This window comes from Carcharodon carcharias, chromosome 8 (assembly GCF_017639515.1).
Source record: "Carcharodon carcharias isolate sCarCar2 chromosome 8, sCarCar2.pri, whole genome shotgun sequence".
In the NCBI taxonomy this organism is placed as follows: domain Eukaryota; kingdom Metazoa; phylum Chordata; class Chondrichthyes; order Lamniformes; family Lamnidae; genus Carcharodon; species Carcharodon carcharias.
In genome coordinates this window covers 139463446-139483117 of record NC_054474.1, presented here as the reverse complement: position 1 = coordinate 139483117, position 19672 = coordinate 139463446, and the positions used below count along the sequence as shown (strand labels likewise).

The following is a 19672-nucleotide window of genomic DNA, read 5'->3' as shown; positions in this document are numbered from 1 at the left end:
ACCCACACAGCTATGAGTATGAATTGATGGCACCCTGCAGCATTGGGAACCCAGCCAGCCTGGCAAAGCCATGTGCCTGCTTTGCGGTAGCAAGAAAGAAGATGATGAAGTCCCCTTTCCTTCTGTAGAGGGCCTCTGTCTCATCCCGGAAGCAGCAACACAGTGAATTGTGAAATGTTGGAAGTGTCACCTGCACCTGCCTGGAAGGATCTGCTAGCATAGAAATTGAGTGGTCACCGTTACCTTCATAGTCACAGGCAGCTGTGCAGCTCCAGGTCCAGTTGCGAGTGGTGGCACGGCTCAGCCGCTACCTGCTTAGTGAAATGTAGGTGCTTCAGACACTGCTCCTGGCTGAGGTGGAGTAAGTCTTCTCCAAAAACTCTTAATGGGTAGGAGCTTCTATTGAGAGTCCTCCTCCCTCTGTGCACAGCTTCCCTCTCTGCGATCTGTGCTGCATTTCCAAGTTATGCTGCAGCCCAAGAGTAACTGTAACTGTAGTCCCAATTACTGAAAGCAGGCCTTCTCTTGACAGGTCTTTCAACTCTATTGACCTCCTCAGGATCCAGTGCCTTGAGAATCCAAAATCTGTTTTCTACTCCACCAAAAAACTCATAACAATGCTTCGACTAACTCTGCATCAGCTACTGAAAGCCAAAAGCATCTTGCCTGAAAGTTTAATGGTGATTAGTATAAACAGTGCTAGTGGAGGATTTTCTTGTGCAGCTGAATACATGTTCAACAGTGATTAAGCAAGGGCGCTAACAAGATTTGCAAAGTTCAAAAAGGCAGATTGTGTGCCAAGTTAGATTTATTAATAAGAAAAGAGCCGGAATTAGTTAACAACATAATGGTGCACAAACATTTATCCAATAATATTATGATGGAGTCCAATGTAGTTTTTGAAAGGAAGAAATGTGAAATGGCTGCTAAGATTGTAAATTTTGGTAAGGCTCATGTCAACGCAATGAGACAAAGACTGTCCTCAGTAAAATGGGCAAATCTATTATAAAAACAGAAAATGCTGCCAAAACTCAGCAGGTCTGACAGCATCTGTGGAGAGAAAAAAAACAGAGTTAACGTTTCAAGTCCATATGCCTCTGTGGAAATCCGGTTGGAGAAAAGAGCAGTGCTTCTTCAAGGTAGGCATTCCTGGAAGAGGCGTGGCAGTTAATTAAGCATTAAGATAAAAGCAAAATACTACGGATGCTGGAAAACTGAAATATTTCAGATTTCCAGCATCCACAGTATTTGCTTTTATACAGATGGGTGAAGTGTTTTGTCACTTCTTAACAATTAAGAATACACACACAGCTATCTGCTTCTGAATCCCAACTTGCTGTGTAAAAAACAGAAGGTTCCTTTATTCCTTATTCTACACCAGAGGGCAGTACATCCTAGATTTAATGTACCCTACAGTCAGGTTTTTTACATAACACTTCTTTTTAACGAAAATGTCCTTATACAAAAAGCATAAATGTTAAACACAAACGTTACATCTCCTTCCCCTTTAGCCAGGAACAAACCAGTCAGTTGGTTTGCAGATTCACTTTGGTCTAGAGAGAAGAGTTTGCTTAGATACTGCAGTTTGTTTGCTTAGAAATGGAAGGTTCTGCTGTTCCACTTGTTTCTGTTCAGGTTCAACAGTTGCAGCTACAGGTGCTACAGGTTTGTCAGCTGAATCAAGTCGGGTTTCACCAAGTGGAGCAGATATTTCCCAGAAACCTTCCACTGTGACTGGAAATCCCTGGGAATTTGGTTCCTTGGATTTGGCTTCTCTAATCTGGCCAGTGTGTTTCTTCCAGATTCCACAGGAAGATTCAACATCATAGACCAGTGGTCCTCGACGCTTGATGATTCTTCCCAGGAGCCACTTTGGTGTTCCACAGTAATTGTGGACCCAAACAGATTGATCCAGACTAAACTCACGAGCTGGTTTGCTTGTGTCATGTGACCTTTTCTGATCAAGTTGCCTTGAACCAATCTTTCCTTTCAAATCCGGACACAACAAATCCATTCTGGTACGCAGTCGTCTTCCGAACATCAGCTCAGCAGGAGATGTGCCTGTTGTTGAACGTGGAGTGTTACAATATATCATCACAAAATTCTTCAGCTTCAACTTCCAATCTGTTTGCGTCCTCCCCTTCAATATGGCCATTTTGAATGTCTGGACAAAGCACTCTGTTTCACCATTTGAGGATGGGTGGTAAAGCGAGATGAGAATCTGCTAGATCCTATTGTTTTTCAGGAACGTTTGAAATTCACATGATGTGAACTGTGTGCCACGGTCAGACACAATCTGCTCCGGCAATCCAAAAGTAGTGAACACATTCCGGAGAGCTTCATTGGTCTTTGTTGAAGTAGTAGACTTCATGAGAATAACATGAGGCCACTTTGTGTGGGTATCCGCCACAATCAGGAACATATGTTCAAGAAGTTGTCCGGCAGAGTTCACCTGAAGTCTCTGCCATGCGTGGTCAGGCCAAGCCCACAGATCTAATGGGGTAGGTGCAAGAGAAGACTTCATTTCTTGGCATGGAGGGCAATCATTGACCATGTCTTCAATGTCTTTATCCAGGTGTGGCCACCATACATGTAAACGAGCTAATGTTTTCATTTTGATGATTCCCATGTGACCGAGGTGAAGTTCTTCTAACACTCGTGTTTGGAATTTTGGAGGAACAACAACTCTGATTCCCCATAACAAACAATTTTTTCCTGTGTCTTCTCTGAAGCAATAGAAACAGATGCTCCAGTGTCAACTTCCATTTCAACCATTTTACCATTTAAGGCAATGCCTTAATCTTCATCTAGTTTCAGATCAGATTGAATGCAACACAATTGCTCTTCTGCATTGTAGCTGTTAGTTTCACTTTCTGTCTTGTCTGGATTCGCATTACTTTTGTATTTCATTTCCAAGTAATGCGTCTTTTTAAACTGCCTGTTCATTTTCAAGCGTGACTTGTCTGTGTGCTCCCCGTGATGCCCTTTTCTTGGTTGTACTGCTTTACTGTGATCAACCTCTGATCTACATACATGCTGTATGTGCCCTTTTTTTCCAAAGTAGCGACAATCAGTGGTTTTCCACTTACAGGCTTGTGCATTATGCCCTGTTCCATTACAGCGGTAACATGTTTGAAAGCGAATATAGCATGACTTTACAATTTTAAGTTTGGCATTGTCAGAATGCGCTTTCAAATCTCCAGCTTGTTCCTCTGCCATTTCTATACTTTGCGCAATCTCGAACGCTTTCTTCAGTGTCAACTCTTGCTCCACTAACAATCTACGTTGAATCCTTTTCTTTCTTAATCCACAAACCAAGCGATCACACAATGCTTCTTCCATATAACCTTTAAAGCCCGCACAAACTGGAGGAACAGCTCCTCATCTTCCGACTAGGTACTTTATAGCCTTCCGGACTTAACATTGAGTTCAACACTTTCAGATCATGAACTCTCTTCTCCATCCCCACTCCCTTTCTGATCCCCCTTTTCCAATAATTTATAATTTTTTTACAATTACATAGTTTTCTTTTCCCTCCTATTTTAAAATTTATTTCAATCTATTGTTTCTTCTCCACCTTTTAGCCCATTTCGATCCCTTCCCCCCACCCCACCCGCACTAGGGCCATCTGCCACTAGCTTGCTTCCTTTAATGTCACCGTTAGCACATCCTTTAGATAATATCACCACCGTCAACAACCCTTTGTCCTTTTGTCTATGACATCTTTGGCAGTCTCTTCTTGGCCTCCACCTATCACTGGCCCCCTATCGAGCACTCCTGTCCCACCCCCTTCTACCGGCTTATATTTCATCAAATTTCTATATGTCTTAGTTCTGATGAAGGGTCATACAGACTCAAAACGTCAACTGTATCCCTTTCCGCAGATGCTGTCAGACCTGCTGAGTTCTTCCAGGTATTTTTGTTTTGGTTTAAAGTCACAATGTTCCGCTAATTTTCTCAACTCAGCCAGGAACTGGGAAACCGACTCACTTTCATGCTGTTCCTTTCAGTGAAACTTGAATCTTTTGGGAATTATTGCTGGTCTGGGATTGAAGTGCTTTTTCAAAACGTCCAAAAAGCTCTTTAAAGTTTTTATCTGCTGGCTTTTCAGGATCAATGAGATTTCTCAGTAAAGTGAAATCTTTCATTCTGATGACTGTAAGAAACGCTGAGGCCTGCTTTTCCTCTTCAATCGCATTCGCAATGAAAAACTGTTCCATTTGCTCGACATGAACTACAAAATCCATTGTGGTTGGATCAAAAGCCTCTAAAGCCCCTAATAATGATGATCCCATCCTCGTCACCATTTAAAATGCTTTGCCAGTTGCTAACAATTAAGAATATACACACAGCTATCTGCTTCTGAACCCCAACTTCCTGTGTAAAAAAACAGAAGGATCCTTTATTCCTTATTCTACACCAGAGGGCAATACGTCCATGATTTAGCACACTCTACTGTCAGGTGTTTTAAATAACACTTCTTTTTAACTAAAATGTCCTTTTACAAAAAAGCATAAATGTTAAACACAAACATCACAAAGGACAAATCTGTTAATGGGTAAGTGGCAGAAGATCAATGGGAGGTGTTCAAAAAATAATTTAACATGATGCAGAACCAGTTTACAGCCCTAAGGGGCAAGAGCTCTATTTTTCAGTAAAGGCAGCCCTGTGGACAACTAAAGAGGTAAGAGACAAGATGAAACTAAAAGATAAAGCATGCAAAAAAAAACAGCAATGCTGGTGAATGGGAAAAATGCAATGTGCAGCAAAGGCTAACAATACAGGTGCTACGAGCTTCAAAAATAGAATGTGAAAAGATATTTGCAAGGGAGATCAAAACCAATACGAAAAGCTTTTACAATCACATTAGGAAAAAGGTGCTCAGAAACAATCTGGACCCCTTGCAAACTGATATTGTCAATTAAAATAAGGAAATGACAGACATGCTGAATAATTACTTCCCATCAGTATTTACAGTAAAGGAAGAGGTCAGCATGCCAGACATCCCAAGGAAATCATTATTGAATCAAGGACTTACCAAAATTAACGTAAGCAAGATAACAGTGATGAAAGAGTGGTTGGCACTAAAGAGTGGCAATCCCTAGGACCAAATCCCAGACTTTTCAAAGGAGGAGGTGAGAGCTTCATAAATGCTCTAGCTGTAATTTTCTGAAGTTCTCTCAGCTCAGGGATTGTTCCTATAGATTGGAAAATTGTGCACTCCACTCCATTAAGAAAGGTAAGAGAGGGAACCAGGGAGTTATAGATCAGTCAACTTAACATCTATTGTCGGGAAATTGCTAACATCTATAAATAAGGATAGGGTGACTGAACACCTTAAAAATTGCAGCTGACCAGAGAGGGAGAACCTGGATTTGTAAAGGGTACATCATACCTGACAAATCATATTAAGGTCTTGAAGAGGTGACTAAACTAATGGTCAAGGGATGTTACATATACATTTGGACCTCCAAAGGCATTTGATAAAGCTCCTTATAAAAGAGAGTTAGTTTAAGTTGGAATCCATGGAATTAAAGACAAATTATTGGCTTGGATAGGAAATTGGTTGGATGGCAGGGGTGTAGGGATAATGGACAGGTACTCCCAAGTGACAGGATGTGACTAGTGATGTCCCATGAGGATCTGTGTTGGGACCTCCATTATTCACTGTATTCATTAATAACCTTGATGATAGAATAGATATCAATATATCCAAGTTTGTTGATGAAGTGAGGATAGGAGGCATTGCAAGCAATGTAGATGGAAGTGTAAAATTACAACAAGATATTGATAAATTAGTGAATGAGCAAAACGGTGGCAAATGGGATGTAATGAAAGCAAATGTGAGGTCATCCACTTTGTAGCTAAAAAAGATAAAACATGTTTCTTTCTAAATGGTAGAAAGCTAGAAACTGTGCAGGTGCAAAGAAATTTGGGGTATTTAAGTACCTAGACCATTAAAATGTCATGAACAGGCATTGATTGTAATGAAAAAAAGCTAACGGACTGCTGCCGTTTATATCTAGAGGATTAAATGCAAAGGGGTAGAAGTTATGCTACAGCTAAATGAAGCCTTGGTGAGATTGCACCAAGAGTACAGTGAACAGTTCAGGGCGCCACACCTTAGGAAGGATACATTGGCCTTGGAGGAAGTGCAGTATATACTTACTAGAATGAGACCTGGCTTCCAAGGGTTAGACTACGAGGAGAGATTAAACAAACTTGGGTTGCCTTCCTGAATTTAGAAAGTCATTGGAGGTTTTCAAGATATTAATGGGAACAGATAGAGTAGACTGGGAGAAACTATTTCTACTATTTGCGGAGTCTAAGACATAGGAGGAATAGTCTAAAAATTAGATCCAGACCTTTCAGGAGTGAAATTCGAAAACACTTTTTCATGTAAAGGGTAATAGAAGTTTGGAACTCTCTTCAATAAACAGTATTTGATGCTACATCAATTGTTAATTTTAAAACTGAGGTTCATAGATATTCCTTAGCCAAAGTTATTCAGAGATACGGGGCAAAGAATGCGGAGTTAGATTGAAGGTCAGCCATGATCTCATTAAATGGCAGAACAGGCATGAGGGTCTAAATAGCTTATGTTTATAAATCAGCAATAGCCCTGTTTGACATCGTGTCCACCCACTCTGCATGCTTCCCATGCTAATGCCCTTACATTCAGAGTGTGCCCTGTGGCCCACGCCAGAAATGGCCAGAAAATCCCAGCCAGCGTTTTTAGGATTTCAGGCTTCAGCACCAACAGCACCACAGAACCGAATTTTATGACCCCATTATTCTCAACTATTGAGAGACATTCTTAAAAATGGACGGGTGCTGGATTAACCTGGTAAATTATTTTCTTGATGGTGCACTTCTATTATACTTAGACTTTCCCTCAGTTAGTTTAGATTGAATCTGACAGCTGTTGAAGGCACTGTGGGTTGCCGTAAATGGCATGATAAAATAGTATTTCCTTTTTTATTAAAGGACAGAAAATTGATTATACCAAAAAGGCAATTAAGCTTCATCCAAGAATCAATTTGTGTCAGTTCTGAATGTGCCTTTTGCTCCTTATTGGAATTGTACCTATACCAGCGATTCTTATAAGAGAAAATGCAGATATTTACCTGTTATCTTGCAACACAAGCAATTTTTTTCACATTAAGCTTGACATGAATGCATGCTGTTTTTGAAGAAGGCAGTGATACCTCATATAATATCGAGCTATGCAAATGGGAAGGTCACAGGTCCAAACTCCAGCCTGTGTTGAGTTAACACAGGCTTGTCCAACCTTTTCGTATGGTGGAGGGCCCACGTTTCAAATTTTCTCACACTCGGGCGGGGGAGGAAGGGGGGTGGGCCGATGAGAAAATATCAGAAATGTGGTGGCGGGGGGGTGGTTGGGTGGGACTGGGCGATCGGCTAGGCGTCAATTGAGGCACATCCAGCGTGACTTGCTGAGCGCTCCCTGTGCGGTTGGGGGGTGGGGGGCGGTGGTAAGAGGGAGAGTAGGGCACAGATCTGCCTCAGGGAGATTGGTGTCATTTTTAAAAATTTTAATCGAGAAATTTTTTTTTAAGACATGTCCCCTCATGTGACAGTGTCACATGAGCTGGGACATGTCAATGAACTTTAATTAAAAATGTATTTAATTTATAAACCCTTCATGAAACCTTATCTCGCCCGTGGATGAGATTTCATGATAAATGCGAAGGCCGCCTGGGCTCTTCATCTGCTTGCCAACCCTAAGGTTGGGCGGGTAGCTCAGTTAATTACTTTAATTAGTTTTTAAATGGCCTTAAATGGCTTTTGACAAGTCGGTGGGTGCACAGCCGACTCCGCTGTGCACCCCCCGAACTGAGGATTGGAATGACGCACGATGATGTCGGGATGCACGCCCGACATCACCGCAAGTCATTTTACGCATTGGCGAGCAGGACCCGCCCCCACTTGCCAACCCGAAGATTCTGCCCATAAGTTTGGGCATAACGTTAAACATGAATTTCAAAAAAAAAGTTGGCGTATGAAAAGAAACAACTTGCTGAGCAAAAAAGAAGTCACAACAATAAGTTGGTTATTTATTACTCATTTTAAAAAAAAAATTAAGATGACATTCGAGGGTGAGAGTGTGTGTGTCCAGCTCACTCCCAGTCTTAGGGTGCTCACTTACTCACCCTCACCACTGAGAGAGTGGGTGAGAATGCCTGTTGGTGTGTGGGGGTGAGGGTGAATGTGAACCCTGATACTGGGAGTGAGCCGGACACAGTCTCCCTCCCTCTTACGCCCACCGCCTTTCTCTCTCTGTCTCTCACAAACACACACTCACCCTCTCTCTCTCTCTTTCACACACACACACACACACACACACACTCACTCTCCTACTCTCAGACACACACACACGCTCACCCTCTCTCTTTCTCTGTTAGACAGACACATGCTTACTCTCTTTGTCAGACTTACACACATGCTCACCGTCTCTCCTCTCTCTCTGTCAGACACACACAAGCTCACCCTCCCTCACTGACCCACCCACCGTCATTCATCGTTGATCCACTTTCATCCACTGACCCACCCTCACCCATCCACCCATGATGCCGTAGTGGTATTGTCACTGGACTAGTAATCCAGAGACCACAGGGTAATGCTCCCAGGAACCCGGGTTCGAATCTCGTGGAATTTGAATTCAATAAAAATCTGGAATTAAACCATCGTCGATTGTCATAAGAACCTATCTGGTCCATTGGTGCCCTTTAGGGAAGGAAATCTGCCAGCCTTACCTGGTCTGGCCTACATGTGACTCCAGACCCACAGCAATGTGGTTGACCTCTGAACAAGGGCAATTAAGGATAGGCAATAAATGCTGGCATAGCCAGCAAAGCCCACATCCCATGAATAAAAAAAAAACCCACCGACACTCACCCATCCACCTTCACCCACCGCCACCATCCACACTCTTCCACCCACATTCACCCACACATACAGATCCACTCGCCCTCACTTACTCACTCACCCACTCTCCCATTCACTTACTTACATACCCTCATTCACCAAATCGACTGTGGGGGCAGGGGAGGTGTGATGAGAGCAGAAGGGAGACCTGGAGCAAGGCCTGAGGCCTAGCAGCACCTGAACGCCGAGGGGAGCAGTGAGAGCTGGTTGAGCATGGGAGGAACATGGGGAGGAACTGGGGGAACACAGCTGGAGCAGGGGAATATGGCTGGACCTAGGCCGAAGCACTGTGAGCTGAGGGGAGTGGAGGCTCCACGCACGCTCCAGCTTTGCCAATGCTCACCATTCCTCCAATCACAACAGCTTGCTCTTCTTCCGTGTTTGCTGCTGATAGGTTCAACAGAGAGATTATCAGCAGCAAATGTGGGAGAGAACAGGCTGTGATTGGAGGAGCAGATCCCTGCAGAAATCTTCAAACTGACTGACCCATCCTACTGGCGTTTTCAACAAACACTCTGGGGGCCACACGAAGGGTGGGTGGGGTCATCATGGGCCACAGTGGCCCATGGGTTTCTCAAGCCTGACTTAACAGATCTCAACCTCTGGAACTGCCAGGATGCCTCGATCAAGATCCACATCCCGGTTCAGGAGGGGCAGTGGGTGGGGGAGGGAGCAGACACAAATAAAAGTCAACATTTTAAACGCTGCTAAAAATAGTACATTGAGGGAATCAGATCCAGTGAAGAGGACTGAAGCAGGCTCAGCTTTGATGTCCACAATGCTCAAATCGGCAGACAGCATTGACTACTTAGTTTCGCACATGCAGTGTAGACTCCTGGTTAGGCAGAGCTGCCCAAGCTGTTGGAACTGCAGCCAGAAGATTGCACGTTCATGACATAAGGGGAGAAAACTGAAGAGAAAATAAAGGCTGCATTTTCCCACTAGCTCTGAGAGGGCCCAGAAGCTAAAACAGAGTGAAGTTGGAAATAAGAGCAGCCCAGACCAGCAGAAAGTTGCATCAAATAATAGCCTGGCTAACTTGAAACCAAAAATGGCATTCAAAGCCATCAAACGGGCAATATATTTTGAACAAACAGTACGAAAATAGATGCAACCCCTTGACGTCCTTTATAACCATTGGTATAGAGGGGAAAATGGTGAAAATCCAAGGCCATCAACAGGCTGAATAGGTTGTGAGAGGGATTGCATGCAGCATGATCACTGGGTTTACATTCTAATAGAAAGAAGACAGCACACTTTGTAAAAAAAAAATGTTTTTTTTTCTTTTTTTTAAAAAAGAGCTGCACTTTTTCCTTTTTTTTTAAAGGAGCTGGAACGGATCCGAAGCCGGCAGCAGTTTCTGTAGATGACGCCAGCAGCAGTTAGTGTTACTTTAATTATTTCTGCATCTCATATCACCAACATTTCATCTTTGGCTTTTTGTTTTTAGTCACCTGTGTGATTTTTTTTATGACAGTGGTAAAAAGCACAGAGTCTAAGATTATCACATAGATAATAACTATTCTCAGCACTCAAATCACAACACTGCAGCACCACTTTCCAATCTATGTTCTCTTCAGTCAGGGTTCCCTATTATGAGTGTGGATTCAGTGAATTTATTTTTGGTGTTATTTTTATTCCTTTCCAAGTGTGTTATTTTCTTACTTTCCAACTGCCCAGTCTTTCAATAACAGCTTCTGTTCAGAAACCAATCATTAACATTAAGCCTGAATTGGAGGTCTGTGTATACCGTCCATTTTCCTTCTACTTTGTCTCCACACCTGCCAAACAGTGGATACATTTTATAACATCATGGTCCTATTCCTCAATGGAATTGTTTCACTAATGCACATGGGCACAGATCAGAGTGAGCACCTTTAAACTTCGAGCACTTTGCCTATTTTACTGAAGTCCAATTAATGGCCTACTGTTTCCTGGTTTTGGCCTTTCAGCCTTCATAAGCTTAGAACTACTTTGGCACTTTTCCAACCTGAGGGAACAGCCTGACTTTAGTGAGCTAGTAAAGATATGGGAAAAGGCTTATAAAGTGCATGTCCCAGCTGTTTACAGATATGATCAGGTCAGTGTCAAGTGTTGGTAAGTTTCTCTTTTTCATTCTAAGATGGTAAGGAATAGCCAATTAGAGAGTCAGCCTGTGTGAAAGTAGGCCCAACACAATTAACCCTTGAAGTTATAATAGTCCATCTTCATAATATGTTTACATTTTTCCTTCTGTGTGCATCTCCTGTCAACTTTTTCATTATAAATTACAGAGTCTCCATTTATAATGGAAACAGGGTGCCTATAAATTTGTTACCCTGTAATTATAGCCTCTTGCCTATAGAGGCACTGGATTATGGCAAGTTTGCAGAGGCTATTTCCATCATCAATGCAGACATAGGAGTTTATAATGGAAATATAAAACTTAAGACAGAATGCCTGCTCCAATTGTTCCCTGCCCACTGAACCCTACTTCGTCTGAAAACCAGACTTGGTCTTCCCTCCATGTGTACAGCACCATGGGACATTGTCAATTTATGTGCAGTGTTTTCAAAACACAGTTGCAACAGCAAATGTGCAGTTAAATCTTCCAACTGCTTTCTTTTTTTCCTGTTTTATTACAGTTTAACTATTGAGATATAATTCCAAAAACAAGTAACAGCAAATTGGAATTAATCATGTAGGCTCTCCACAGTGCAGCCTGCTGTTGTTAATTCAGTTATGTTTTATGCTAAATCATTTAAATTATCCAGTAATTCAAACAAAGTGATTGGAACAAAACAGCACTAGAGGCTTTTTTCTTGAGCACAATTCACATTCGAATTACCCTGTAATTTGAATAGAAACAACATCTAATTAGCAGAAATAGCCGTATTTAAAATGGAAGTATGGAGAACTGTCCATTCATCTGACCATGCATTATTAAACAGAAAGTCAACCCAGGTCACTTACCCTGCAGTAAGTTGGCAGCCTTTTCCAGCAGGATTTGAGAAAATCCTAGGGGTATTAAATTTTAATTGGAGGAAAATGTCATAGATTTCATTTTATGTTATTGTTTATGTTTTTACTTGCAGCTTCCTTCCACTGCTCATCTTCACTCATTTCTTTTCATATTCAATTTCTTGGCTGTTTTCTGCAGCAGTCTTCCTTTGTCAGGCCCATGGAAGAGTGCAGTAGAAAATTGTTCAGCCAGTTGGTATAAAAATGCATCAAAATTTGACACATATTGTATTACTGGCAACAGTTGGGTACCGCTGGAGTGTAAATTTGCTACTTCAATCTGTTGTTTCCTATTAATGTTCTCCATACATCAAATGGTGCATCCACAAAAACCACAACTGGGTAAACTAAGATTAGTTTGTGAACCCTACAACAGACTTCTGACAAGGATAATTTCTGTTTGAGAACTAGCACTGAGGCAATTATGTACAAACACCAGCTCATCACTTCATTTAGTCATTAACATTTTCTGTTTTTTAACCAAGGTTGATATGTGAACTCCTCTTTCTTGAGGAGTTTCTTTCTGGGGTTCTTGAGGAATCAACTGCCTCGAAAATAAACAATCTCCTAAGTAACAGAATGACTCAGTTCACTTTTGAACAAACTTAAATATTCCAAGTATGGTGTTGCCATAGCAACCAATAAAAAATTGCTGTGAGAATAATGAAATTTGAATCTTAACATGGGAAATGAAATAGTGTGATGTACACTGCATAATGATGTGAATGTTGTGTGCTGGTCACTTGTGGCCAGTTTAGGCATAGCTACTGTTTTGACTGTTTCAGCTCCTGTGTGTTAGAGTTGATGCCTTTTTATAAAAGAAAAATGTGCAGCAGAGTTAAATGCTATAGAGACGTGTGGACTTGTACTCAGGGAGAGTGAGGATCTCATCCCTACAATGAGTTCTCAGTGTTAACCTGGCTTTTTAGGAGGTGTTGAGTGAAAACAGTTTCCCTGAGGGAGAGAAAGAAGATTGGAGATATTAGATGGAGACAGCTTATTGACACTGAATGTTTCCCTGCTACTCTACCACCCACAGTGCTTCTGGCACCAATGTCGGAGGCCTTGGTACTTGTCCAGAAAATGATGCACAGTACCAGGGAAATATATAAGAAGATAGAAAATAATTATAAAACAGGATGAGAAAGAGGTGTCATCTTTTCTTATGAACTTTGTGCTGCTCGAAGTGATGGATAATTGTGTTGGAATGCTGCATATTTTCTTTCTTTATTGCTATCAAGCACGTGAGGCTCAGTTGTAGCTAGGGTCAAGTGCAGGATAAACATAGGGACAGGCCATTCAGTCCCTCAAGTGTAATCCATTGGAATATTATTTCACTAATTCAACAACGTGCCTAAAATTAAACAATGTCTCCAAAAGGTTTTTTGAGGTGAGGTCACAAATTTCAAAAGGGAGATTGATATATTTTTGTTAGGAGGGATATTGAGGGCTATGGAATCAAAGAGAGTAGATGGGGTTAGATTGCAGATTGGCCATGATTTAATTGAATCGTGGAACAGGCTGAAAGGGCTGAATGGCCTATTCCTGTTCCTATGGCTGAGAGCTTCAAACATCAGAAGTGCACAAGGTGCTACATCAATGTGAGACCAATTCACCAACACAGTTATGTTTACGGAATCTTGATGAAGCTGGGAACTTAGTATTGATTGATCCCAAGTTATGAGCTGCATTATGTTGTTTATTTGTGCTCACTCGGAACTGACCAGCAATTCCCCAAAGCTGATTTTGTTTGGAACCCTGGGAGCTATCGGGAGACTTCCATTCTCACAATCCTTGGGCTGGGTTTGTTCAACCTGGGGTTTCCAAATCAAGCAGAACACTAAAATATTTTAGCATCACATCTCCACAATTGTTCAGCCCTGACCAGCTGCTGTCCACAGTCAACATCCATCCCCATGCCAGCAATGCAAGGATCACTGCAGAGTACCTGATTGTTTTTCTAGACTTATTCCTGCGACCTTCAATTCCATTGCCAACCAGATAATTAAAGAGACATTTGTGCAAATTGGTGCTGTTATGAATAATTAACTGACAGTAGTTTGTTAGAAAAAGAGTGAATTAATAATTATGCTCATTTAAATAGTAAGAGATGCAAACTAAATAAGCAGTCACAAATGAACTTAAACGGCGTTTCCCAAAAAGGAGACCTTGGCTACAATACACCTGCTGCATAGTATTCCAGTTAATCTGAATAACATACTCAACTTCAACATAAAGTTAAACCTATGGGCTTGAAGTGACATAGGATAAATTTGTCTATAAAATATCAACTCCTTTGATTTGAAACGTTTACAATTATACTGAATTAATACACTTGTTTCAATTCATATCTCTTTTCCCAGGATTTACTCGACCCAGCCTGAAAAGTGCTAAAAACGAAAGTTCCTCATATTTTCGGAGGAAAGAGAAGAGATTTCGCTTCTTCATTAGACGCATGGTGAAGTCGCAGAGTTTCTATTGGATTGTTCTCTGCGTGGTGGCACTTAATACTCTCTGTGTTGCAATTGTCCACTATGACCAGCCAATATGGCTCACCGAGGCTTTGTGTAAGTATGCAGGACCATATTAAGCCCATTGTCAAGTATATTTTCATCTTGCTACTATTTAGTTCAAAAATATTTATATGGGGTCAGCAAGCGGTCAGTAAGGTGATCGAAAGGTCGGGGCCTCCTCAAGCAGTGATGGCCCTTTCATGATGTGGCATGGCGTCTGCCGCCCCCCCCCCCCCAGCGATGGCAAGAAGTGGCTCTAAGTGGCCATTAATTGGCTGATTAAGATTCTCAATGGACCCAAGGATGGATGGACAGTCTGCCACCTATGCTGCTGCTGTTAAAATACCAGGGAGGCAGGTAGGCAATGGGAACAGCACACCCTGCCGTCAAACCTGATTTTATGACACCCTGAAAAATATTTTCATCGGTCCGAGCCAAAACTGAGATCTCAGTATGCCTAATGTTGGCATTGTCTTTGCACTTAAAGGGGAACTCCATTTTCACTGGGTGGCTACTTTTCTACAATTAGAATGACATACAAATAAAATTCTATGTCAAGTATTCACCTGTCAATTCATAAATAGAAAATTCTCCAAATAATGCATCTTCCTATTGGAGAAGCCACATTCCTTTTTCTCTCCTACTTCCTTGTTGTCTTTGCTGACTCAGTCTGATTTCTCAAATTAATCCGAAATGGAATGTGTTACCCATCAATTTACAAAACTAGTTTACAAAATTTAATCCTGCTGATGTAAGACACAGTTTTGCAACCATACACAGTAATTTGCTTCACTGGAGAGTACTGGGATTGATCAGGCCCCAGTTCTTCTGTAAGGAACAGAAGTCCTAGTGCAGATGTAAAGAAATCTGTGATAGGCTGTGCAGATTTTTCAGTTAGTACAATCACTGCACAAGGCAGGATTGAGCTGTGCTGACCAGGGGCTCCGGCTCTTAATTGTGATCCATTGACTGCTGCAGGCAAGTTCATGTGTATGGATACAGGTAAGGATGGGATGAGACTCGATGGCTGGGATTTAATGCGAAGGCAACGGCACCGACCATCAGCTGAAAAGTCAAGGGTGAGCCCACCTCTGCCAGTCCTAGAAGCCAGGATTGGATTTTATAGTCCTCAAGCAATTAGTTGCCTGAGGTGGTGGCTTCTGCTGCACCCCACACCATCCCCCCGCCACCGCTGTTGGATGTCATGCCTCCAAGAGCTGCCGGCCAATCAAAGGGAAGTTCCTCAGTCCCAGCAGCGCCAACAGGTGCAGTGGTCATTTCTGGGACAATGGTAAACCCAAGACCAGTAGCAGTGCTGCAAGCCTGAAGTAAAGGTAAGTGGAGCAGGCTCACTGGGGTCAGCAAGCGGTCAGTAAGGTGATAGAAAGGTCGGGGCCTCCTCAAGCAGTGGCGGCCCTTTCATGATGTGGCATGGCATCCCGTTACCCCCCCCATATCAACCTCCCCAGCGATGGCAAGAAGTGACTCTAAGTGGCCATTAATTGGCTGATTAAGACTCTTGATGGACCCAAGGATGGACGGGCAACCTGCCATCTATGCTGCTGCTGTTAAAATACCAGGGAGGCAGGTAGGCAATGGGAACAAAACACCCTGCCGTCAAACCTGATTTTACGATACCCCCCCCCCAGCCCCAGCCTGTCAGCCTGCCCCTAGGCTTGCATGTGTAAAGTGGTACACGAGCAAGGTATCAGAGCAGTTGGTATCTTGGGAATACATCTCAATATAACAACCACTTCATTACCTTTGCCTACCCATTTGGTCACGTCTTCAAAAAGGATGTGTTTATCAAAGTCATGCTGGTTCTCCTTCATAACCTTTACATTTTAAAATGTTGTATTTTAGTTTTCTGACAACTGAAGTTAGATTAATTGTTGTCTGATTATTCTGTTTATATTCATCTACCTTCTTGGCTACTCTCCAATCCAGTCAATTTGAAGAGAATGGCAACTTATGCCCAAAGTCTTTGTTATCTCCCTGCTGACTTCTTTCAATAGCCTTTGGGCCTACTTAATTTCTCATCTTGTGTTTTTCAGAACAAAATCCTTTTCTACAGCTATTACCAGCAATCAATATGTACAAATATTTATTTATTATCTCCAGTGTCCTTTGATCTGCTACAATCTGCTCTTCCCTCTTTTATTCCTGCGTGTTTTCCTCGCTTTAGCTATTGTTATGCTCCATACATCTTCATAACAACTCTTACACTTGCCTTTTATATTTTTTGCTAGGCTTTTCTTCAGATTCAATTTTGGCCCATCTGATCTCCCACAATAATTCCTATATTCCTCCTGATTTTCTTTACTCCCAATTTATAAATGCATAATTCTAAAAGATAATGAGAGAAATGTGGACAAATTTATTTATGCATGTGGTTGTTAGAGCATGGAGCAGTTGAAGTGGAGACTATTTGCATTTGTTGAGGGTAGAACAGATGGACAGTTGAAGCAGAGGTCGATACAAGCCGTGGGGAAAGGATAGTGAAGTAGGATTAGCTTGGATTGCTTTAGGAAAAAATTGACACTGATATAATGGGTTGAATGGCCAACGTCTGTGCTGTGAATTTTTTTATTCTGAATATTTGGAATCCTATGTTCATAAACTTCATAGATCTTGTACACAAGCAAACAGTTGCAACCTGTTTCTCTGATGAGCTGTTAACATGTAAGTTATGTAACAGGTCTATTATGTGCTCTGTACAATTTTAACAAATGATTCTTGTTTCAGATTTTGCTGAGTTTGTTTTCCTTGGACTTTTTCTGAGTGAGATGTCCCTGAAAATGTATGGTTTGGGACCTAGAACATACTTCCATTCCTCATTCAACTGTTTTGATTTTGGGGTAAGATCGATGTGTCATTGCATGCAGACAATGGAAATATTATTGTACAGAGCTCAGTAACCAACCGTGTGTATATACTATTTTTGCAGGTGATTGTTGGCAGTATTTTTGAGGTAATTTGGGCTGCTGTCAAACCAGGTACCTCGTTTGGTATAAGTGTTCTCAGAGCACTTCGCTTACTCAGAATCTTCAAAGTAACCAAGTAAGGAGAATATTAATTTGTTGTGAACTTCCCTTTTCAGTTTCTTGCAAAACTTTATGTTGGCAATAAAAGAAAAACATTATTTGCACTCCAATAGTTTATTTTTTGGGGTTAAAACTGCAGCTCTGTAAACCCTGACGATAAGGGACACTTAATGGCAAATTAGTTCCGTTCTGCCTCAGTTCCAGTTCTTTAGCCTGCCATTTTATCGTATATGTTTAGAAAGTTCAGTTGTTTCCCCTTCAAAGGTTCCATTGGTTTTGCATTCATTGAATCGATTGGCAATTGTTCCACTGGACAACTGCAAGTGAGAAGATGGTAAGACATCTTGTTGTCATGACCACACAATCCAGTGGTTCTTTGTTTACCATTTATTGCTTCCTATTTTGTTGACATAGGGCAATGGTCTCATTGTCACATTGCTTGAAATGGCCAATTATATGAAGTACTTATGTCTAAGCTTGCAATTCACATCACAGGCTGGGATTTTCCAGCCCCATTGTGGCGGGATCCACTGCAGGAGATTCGGCAGCCTAGCCAAAGGCCCATTGGTTTGCGGCAGCAGTGGATGATCCTAGCAGTGGGCAGGGCTGGAAAATCCCGCCTATAGCCTTTCTAACGATGTGAACAGGGAAGTACCATAAGAATTGCTCCTTTCTAATACTTACTTATTTAGAAATCGCATTTCAGTGAAGTACCATAAGAACTTTTATTTACTAAGTATTTACTTATTAAGAATTGTGTCCTTACCTGAAGCTGAAATAAAAGCATGAAATCCAGAATGAGAAAAAGCCGTTTGGCTCATCAAGTAGGCTAGATCCTAAGTGAAAGTGTAATTATTCCATTATACATTTCCTCAGCCATCATTGCTAACAACATCACCTATTTTAAGAAACACTTCCATCTCTAATTTCCTATGGAGAACAAAAATCAAGCAGTATTATAAATCTGTCTCTACCCCTCAGCTAGGTTTCTCAACATATTTTGGTCCCGTTCCCTCTTAAAGGTATTAATTGACCTTGAATCAACTATCATTTTTGAGAGCAAGGTCCACATGCTCACTGTCCTGTGGGATTCAGAAGCATTTTGGTGGGTAAAATTATTAACATGTACCCCTCATGTGACAATATCACACGAGATGGGACATGTTCATAAATATTACATAAAGTTTATTAAAGCTTTTAAAAACATACATGAAGGCTCATCCTGCCAGTGGATGAGGTTTCATGTTTTTTCAGAAGCCCGCTGGGGCTCCTGGCCTGCCTGCCAGCCTTAAGGTTGGATGGGCAGATCCTATAAGTGGCTTAATTATCCTGTCAGTAGCCTCAATTGGCCATAGACAGGCCAGTGGGCGGACAGCTGATTTCGCTGTCCGCCCGCCTTCCTGAATATTTAAATGGGGCGGGATGACATCGGGGGTTCCTCCCAATGTCATCCTGCGTAATTTTCACCTCGGCGAGTGGGCCCCGCCCCTAACTCACCAACAGAAAAATTCTGGCCAATGTAATGTTTTCAGTCGGCTATTTTTCAAACCAAGTAACATGACACCCTCCTAATAAACTCCTAGAATCACAGAATATTACAGCTTTGGAGGAAACCATGTGGCCCATTGTACTTCTATAGGTATCTGACATATGAGCTATTCTGTTACTTAGTTACAAGTAGAACTTAAGCCTCCAGTGCTTCATTATAATCTTTTAAATCTTTTAAATTCCAGTGCTTCATTATCTTTCAGCATTCATTTCAGTTCCCAAATCTTCCCAATTATGAAGCAATTTTGCTTAAGGTTTTAGATTTTAAACAGTTTTTTAATGTGAATTTCAACATGAAGAAAAATCAGCCTTGCTAGTCTGAAGCCTCCACAAATAGAAGTTTCTCGATTTTCACATGCCTATTAATTATAATTATCCTATTTCACTAAATGTTTACATATAAATTACATATTCTCTCAACCAGTTCAACAAACATCATACACGTCAATAAATGTTGACCATAAGCTTAACATGAGTCATAGGGCAGAATTTTGCCTTTGGCGGGCAGGGGGCGGGGCCCACTTGCCGACGTGTAAAATGACGCGGGATGGCTTCGGGTGGATCAATCATGCAATTAAAGGAGCTGCCCGTCCAACCTTAAGGCTGGCAGGCAGGCCA

General features: G+C 41.7%; 1 protein-coding gene across 1 annotated transcript in view; it reads left to right on the top strand.

Moving 5' to 3' along the window:
* Positions 1 to 19672, top strand: part of LOC121280817 (probable voltage-dependent N-type calcium channel subunit alpha-1B) — a 226806-nt gene that overhangs the window by 23859 nt on the left and 183275 nt on the right. The window contains exons 3-6 of the mRNA XM_041193080.1: positions 10277 to 10330; positions 14313 to 14516; positions 17208 to 17320; positions 17410 to 17522. Of these exons, the coding sequence (XP_041049014.1) occupies positions 14405 to 14516; positions 17208 to 17320; positions 17410 to 17522 (338 nt within the window). The 5' untranslated portion in view covers positions 10277 to 10330; positions 14313 to 14404. The remainder of the gene's footprint in view (positions 1 to 10276; positions 10331 to 14312; positions 14517 to 17207; positions 17321 to 17409; positions 17523 to 19672) is intronic.